A 7,308-nucleotide genomic window follows, 5' to 3' on the forward strand; every position below is an offset into this window, starting at 1 on the left:
GCATGGGTTTTACATTTATCATTTTTTATCTAGCCCATACAACAGAACTGAGAAAGTCTAATTTTAAATCAAGTTTTACTATTTTCAAACAAAAATATGGCAAAGAAGTATGACTAAAGCTTGATTAGCCCTCCTTATGTGTTTGGCACTTTACATGGATTATCTCAGTTATCACAACTCCATCATGAAGTCAGATGACGTGACTGCTTTCAGGCAACACAGGAAGTAGTGGAGTGGGATCTAAGTTCAGTGTCTTAGAGCCCATCTTCCTAACCACGCCTCTGTATTTCTGTTTTATGGATATTTCTTACCTCAGCTGCAGTAAATTTTTCCCTTGGCCCAGCTGTAATCCACAGTTTCACTCCAATTAGCTTCTCAGATGTGATTTCCTCTTTTAAGCTGGAAACATTTTAAAAGTAAATGTTAAATCCGTAACTTAAACCAACTTAGGAACTATTTTAGCAAATTGGCTGCACAGAACCAAGGCAACAGAGACCAAGAGATGAAGGGGCTCAGAGGTACATCTAGCAGCCTCTCTCCCAAGGTTAGAATCCTCTCCTAAGCCTGCCAGAGAGATATGGCTTCTAGTCAAACACTTCCAAAAAGCCAAGGTGTCCAAATTAAGCCAAGTTAAGATATGAAGAAGTCCTCCAGCCAGGGCAACAGCACTGTAATCCCAGCAACTCAGAACACTAATGCAGGGGGTTTACAAGTTTATGTCTGAGGCCAACCTTGCCAACATAACAGGGCCATATCTCAAAATAAAATTTAAAAAGGGGTAAGGGATGCAGCTCCATTTAAGCCCTGGCTTAAATTTCCAGGATTGGGACATACACAAAGAAGTCCTCCAACTACTAATTCAGTCATCTCTTATTTCTTCTATCCATTAGTTTATATGACTATAAATTCATTCTCATTAAGAATACATACACAGACACGTACATATAAAGACAGAGATGTTCTCATTTAATCCCATTTTTCCTTTCCCTAAACTGATGTGTTGACCCAAGTTAAAATATGGAGAAAATCTTCAACATCTCTTTTTTTTTTTTTTTTCAGTGCTGGGGAGCCCTTTATCATTGAGCTACACCCTGAATTTTCTTTTTTTTTTTTTTTTTTCTTTCTTTTTTGCAGTGCCAGAGATCAAACCCAGGTCTCACACATGCCAGGCAAGCACTCTACCACTGAGCCACCTCCCTAACCTTCAACATCTTATTATATGGATATAATAAGAAAACTTTTTGTTTGTGATTTATAGAACAACTTAATAATGTGGTGATTGCAATCTTTAAAAGATGTTTTAAAGGGCTGGGGATATAGCTCAGTTGGTAGAGTGTGTGCCTTGCAAACACAAGGCCCTGGGTTCAAACCCCAGTACCACAAAAAAAAAAAAAAAAAAAGATATTATTAATAATAATTCATCCGCCCTGAATAATAATAATAATAATAACAACAACAACAATAATAATTCATTTACTTCTTTTGGAGTGATGGTACCAGGGATTGAACTCAGTCAAGGGCACTCAGTCACTGAGCCACATCCCCAGCCCTACTTTGTATTTTATTTAGAGACAGGGTTTCACTGAGTTGCTTAGCACCTCACTTCTGCTGAGGCTGGCTTTGAAATTCTGATCCTCCTGCCTCAGCCTCCCAAGCCACTGGGATTACAGGCATGTGCCACCGCACGTGGCTATAAAAATTCATTTACTTTTGAACAATTTTTTTTTCTGTATTAGGGACTGAGTCCAGAGATACTTTACCACTGAGCCACATCCCCAGTTTTTTTTATTTGTTATTTTAAGGCAGAGTCTCATAAAGTTGGTTACAGTCTTGCTAAATTGCTGAGGCTAGCCTCAAACTTGTGATCCTCCTACCTCAGCATCACTAGCCACTAGGATTACAGGCATGCCCAACCATGCTGAATCTTTTGAACAATCTTTAAATTGAGCTCTTCCTACCTAACCAATTTATCATTCATAAGGAAATCAAAACTTTTCAGTTTAACCAGTAAACTATCATCACTTAGAAGCAAAGATAATACACACAAGATTCAACTCACTTCTGAATCTTCCAATTACTCCGAAGTCTTTTCTGCATGGATTTATAGCCATTGTTGGTGGTAAATACCTCCTTTTTGTATGCATTGAAAAGAATGGTGCTCCGAACCTCCTTCTCCATGGTTACCTTATGGAAAAAAGATAGATCAGAAAAACAATACACAATATTCCAAAAGAAAGACCCCAAAAGGAATAGTTGCCTTTCAGCACGTGTGCTTGCTTGCTCCCTCCCTCCTTCCCTCCCTCCCTCCCTCTCTCTTTTTCTACAGTGTTGGGGATTGAACCCAGGGCCTCACACATGCTAGACAAGTGCTCTAACAGTAAGCTACATCCCTAGCCTATTGCCTTTCATTTCTAATTTACCAAAGAAGGGTATACAACTTCAGCCTATCTATGAAACATTCACAATTCTCAAAAGTGGAGAATGAAATGCATAATATAGCTACAGAAACCAAAGACCAAACCACACCCAGCTCATCCCTGGCTTCTGCTTCCAGGTTCTTACCCAGGCCCTCCCACCAGCCTACTTCCATGGCTTTGCCCACCACCACCCTGCTCTTGTGGCCTGAGACCATGATTCCACATTGATTCGCCACTGCTAACTGCTATTAAGTGTGGGATATCATCTTCTAAATTCTCCCCTCCCCCCACCCTCTCTCCATATACACATATATATTTTAACAGTTTATTTCACTAAATAGTGTATCTTACCATATACACTATTGTCCAACACAATTTTTTCAATTAACTTTGTATACCTGACATCCTTCCATGTCAATACATATGGATCTACCATATTCTGCTAAATAACTATACGTATTCCATTTTGTGGATGTATCACAATTTATTTTATCAATTATATATGACTGGCAACTGTCATTTTTTCCAAAAATTTTGCTAGTAAAATACTAAAGACACCCTTTGTTTGTTTTTGTTTTTGCAGTGTTTGGGCTCACACAGGGCCTTATGCCTGCTAGGAAAATACTGTATCATTGAACTAAACCCCCCAGCCCTAAAAACATAACTTTTGAACATGATGTTTTTATGTACTCTGGATATTTGTAGAATAAATTCCTATTTTTTGAATGGCTAAGTCAATGTACAAATTGCCCTCCAAAAAAAAGTAATCACTGTACTTCCATTAACACTAACACATTTTTGTTTTCAGACGATCCTTTCTAGCTCTGGTCTTTGTCATCTTTACTGATAAAACAGTAGTATCCCCTTATCCTTCACGGTTTTTCTTTCTCAGGTTTTGGTTAACAGAGGTCAACTGTGACCTGAAAATATTAAATGGAAAATTGTGAGCCATTCGGAGTGGCATGATGAAATATCGCACTGTCTCCCTCTGTTCTGACCTGGATGTGAACATCCCTTAGTCCAGTATACCCATGTTTTATGCACTACTCAGCTGTTGGTCACTTGGTAGCTGTGTCAGTTATCAGACTGATAGTCTTGGTATTGCAGTGCTTGTGTTCAAGTTACCCTTACGTCCTAGCCTAGTGATATATATTTCTGCTATTGCCATTGATTATTTTTTGGCAAAGAACAAAAACCTAGGAAAAGGGAATAAACTTCTTTTGTTCATTTTGTGGCTCTTAAAGGGAGAGTGCAATGAAAGCTACAATTTCAGTTAACAGCTTATTGTAGTTGAGTCCCTGGTGAAAGCAGCAGACCTGGGGTCCTGCCCTATCAAAATTATTCAGAAATAAGTTTCCTTAAGGATAGGAAGGGACTTTAAAACAACAATAATAACATTAAAACAATACCTGGAGAGTGCTGCCCAAGCATTCTCTCGGCTCCCCCCCCCCCATAACCTTACCAGTCAAATCGGGACTTTCCCAGATGAGTGATGAATAGACTAAGGGTGGCAGCAATGACAAAGGGTCCAAGACCTTACGACTGCTCATCCAAAGCTCTTTCATACTCAACAGAACAATTAAAACCCGCGCAGTCCGAGGCGGTGGAGATTCAGGGCCCAGCCAGTTACCTGACCCCAGCAGACCTCAGATTTCCCAGGAGACTGGCCCAGAAGCCTCGCGGGTAATCGGGCTGGGCCGCCGTTTGCGCCTAGGCCGCCCCAACGCCCCGGCCCACCCCTTACAGTCGGAGTCCTTCCTACCTGAGGCCCAGTGACCACCATCTTCACCTGACGTCGCCCAGCATCCCGCGGACAGGTATCCAAGGCCGCCTAGCAACTGCGGAGGCGCACCCGCGCGTGAGAAGGTGTGTCCCGGACGCGGAGCTCCTTCCGCAGCGACGTGATGACGACAGAACGGCCGATGCGCGTTGGCGGCTGGCGTCCGGCGCGGGCGGGGCTCATGTGGGATTATACCATTACTGTGGATGAGGGGTACATACCAACACAGCGAGGATTAACTTTTGGGTAAAAAGAAGTCCTTTTCATTCTTTCCCTGAATAACAACTGCGATTAAAAACTGATAAGAATGGCAGGTCCCAAAAGGCCAAAGTTCGCTCCAGCCCGAGGGCGGAAAATAGTGGAAGCTTCCGGCGGCGGGGGCAGGCGGGGAGGAGCGCCCCGGCCTGGCTCCCCAGGGCGCAGGCGCAGAACGTCTGGGCCGGAAGGCGGGCGGGTGGGTGTGACGGGAGTTCTGATCGCTGGCTGCCGGAAGCTCCTGCCTAGAGGTGTGAAGCGTGATGCGAGGAGATTGGGAGGCCAGGGAAGAGGTCCCCGAAAAGGGCGGGCCGGTGAAATGGGGAGAGTGGTACCCTCAGATGTGCCCTTTTATTAGCCAGACATCGTAAAACGCCACAGTGCCAGGCCTGAGCGTCGGGGACATAGCGGTGACCTGCTGCCCTCTAGGCGTCCGCAGCCGGGGAGTTAGACCTTGGCCGGGTCCTAGCAAAATGTAAACATATAAACTGTCTTAGGGAGTTGTGAGGGGGCTGGTCAGAATGGCGCCCCCTTGAGCAGAGATCTGAAGGAAGAGTGGCAATCATTAAGTCAAGAACTAGGGGAAAGCGTTGTGGGCAGAAGGGCTTGTGCAAAAGAGCCATCACCACATACATGTTGTCTTGACATGGCCGTGAAAATGGGAAAGAAGACGCCCACAACCACCAGCCGTCCACCCTTCTCCCCAGGTGAGCACTCTGTGCCTGCCTCAAAGGGCTATGGGCTTGTCTACAGGGCTGTGTGGCAGCCTCCAGGCTCAGACAGATGAGTGCAGAGACATCTAACTGTTTTGATTTACATTTATGTTTGTCTTCAATATATACAGGGTAGTGAGACTTCAGGATATTAAAACACACACAACTTGAGTTGCTTTTTCACAGCTATCAAGACAGCAAATTCAAAAGAAGAGGGTGATGGAGAGGTTTTTGGTTTTGTTTTTGTTTTTTCCCCTGTGAAAGGGACGGAACCCAGGTCACCCACGTGCAAAAACGCCCTACCAATAAGCTGTATCTCCTGAATGAATCCTCTTCTTGAGGATGCTGCTTTTGGTGCAAAACTGGGTGAATACAGTCTGCAGTTAGGGATATAAATGGAAGTGATGAAATTGGGACAGGTCTTCAGATGCTTCTGCCTTTCGTGCAGTCACTATTTGCTTGAAGACTAAGAGCACCTGCCCAAAGCACTTCTCTCACTGTCCTAGGTTTTTGAAATAACAAGGTTTTTCAGTCAGCTGCCACCAAGTTCAGTTCCTGGCTGTGACTTGCACCAGCTGGATGCAAGACTTTGGGCAGTTTACTTAATCTGAGTGAATGTTTCCTATCTGTAAAGTGAAGTTAATAATTTCTAAATGCTGGCTTATAGTGAGAATTGTAAGTCATACATTTAAAACTTGGAATGTGCTCCATAAACATAGGTGTAGCATGATCAATTCAGTAGCATAGTGTTTCTTTGTTTTTATTTTCTGTCCTGGTGAAAATTTTTGTGATTTTACAATCTTGGATAGAACCACTGTGTTTCACAACTCATAGCTGATTATGTACCATTGTGTCTTGTAGCTACACTCTTGATTTTTGTTTTGAGGAGTTGGGACTTTGTTCTCACGTTCCATATTTGGCAATCAGCAAGCACTAGTAAGCTGGAAATTAGAGTTTCTTTCAATGTTCTCAGCACATGTCAAAACTTAACATCAGTTCTTCCTGACCCAGCTCTTATCTCCAGTAGGTCAGTGTCCTTGTTGTTCTTTCCATGGTCTCTCAGCCACCCCCATAATTCTTGGGGTAGGAGATTGGGGGAACAAAATTGGAAGGAAGAGAGTGGGACTGAGTTCAGAGGCAAAGGCAATGAAATCGCCAGCACACTGATCCTAAGAAACTTCCTCCCCTTGCCCCCAAACCAAAAAGCTAATAAAGCTACCTTAAGTACATACTACAGGTTTGAGAAGGAAAAAAACACACTTTTATACTGAAATAAGGCAGTATAATTTATCCTATAAGAGCAGGGTTCTGGACTTCCTGAGATTGTACATGTTCACATTCTGTCTGCTATGAATTGCCTTTAGAAATGACTGATATTGAACACATAGAGCTGCATAAGTGTCCAGGAAGCTCTGGTCACCAAGACCTGGGCTCCCCACAGGAGGTGGGGCAGGGCATGAACTTGGCAACCAGGTTCAGACCATGAGTCGGGGTCCAGTTTGCTGTCTCTTCCACAAGACCTCTTTTTACCACCACCTGGTTGTCCCAGCCAATTCTTGCCGTGGCTCTCACTAGAGATTTTGATGGTCATTCTGCTTGAACCTAACAGTCTGAGTAAGGGTCAGACTCGCACAAAGGTTAAAGGTGAGAGCCATGGAGCCAGTTATATGGCTCTAAATCCCAGATCTAACCTTTATTAGTGACATAGGCTTCAAGCAAAAAGCAACTTCTCCAACTGTTTCTCAAATGGCAAAAATAAAATAATAATAATTCCTACCTTATGGTTATTTGGGAGAAAATTACTAATGGATATCAAAGAGTCTAACACAGAAATTCCCTCAGCATAGGCAGGCATTCTGAAGCTGACTTTGGCCAATTAAGCCAAAAAAAAGGAGTGTGTTAAAAGGCTCAGAAGCTCAGGCTGAGGCAGGAGGATTGCAAGTTTGCCAGCCTCTGCAACTTAGCAAGACCCTGTCTCAAAATAAATAAAAAAGGACTGAAGATGTAGCTTAATGGTAGAGCACCCCTGGGTTCAATCTCCAGGACCTCCCTCAAGAAAAAAAGCTCAGATGCTTTTTTAAAATAAGTTATTATTTATTTTGGTGGTACTGGGGAATGAACCCAGGAGTGTTTTACCACTGAG

The 7,308-nt window shown here is 43.3% G+C and overlaps 1 protein-coding gene and 1 non-coding gene across 4 annotated transcripts in view; one reads left to right on the top strand and one right to left on the bottom strand.

The window, feature by feature from the left end:
• Positions 1-4,329, bottom strand: part of Ift52 (intraflagellar transport 52) — a 37,488-nt gene extending 33,159 nt beyond the window's left edge. For all 3 annotated transcript variants that reach the window (XR_007107117.1, XM_047540549.1, XM_047540548.1), the window contains exons 1-3: positions 4,180-4,329; positions 2,060-2,184; positions 312-399 (exon numbers count right to left, since the gene is read on the bottom strand). Coding sequence is in view for 2 of the 3 variants with exons in the window: in XM_047540549.1 (XP_047396505.1) it covers positions 312-399; positions 2,060-2,184; positions 4,180-4,200 (234 nt within the window). In the remaining variant the exon portion in view is untranslated. The remainder of the gene's footprint in view (positions 1-311; positions 400-2,059; positions 2,185-4,179) is intronic.
• On the top strand, positions 1,310-1,383 carry Trnaa-ugc (transfer RNA alanine (anticodon UGC)). Its single transcript has one exon. It is a non-coding gene; the product is annotated as a tRNA-Ala (tRNA).
• Positions 4,330-7,308: the final 2,979 nt, after the last annotated feature.

This window comes from Sciurus carolinensis, chromosome 2 (genome assembly GCF_902686445.1).
Source record: "Sciurus carolinensis chromosome 2, mSciCar1.2, whole genome shotgun sequence".
NCBI classification, from domain to species: domain Eukaryota; kingdom Metazoa; phylum Chordata; class Mammalia; order Rodentia; family Sciuridae; genus Sciurus; species Sciurus carolinensis.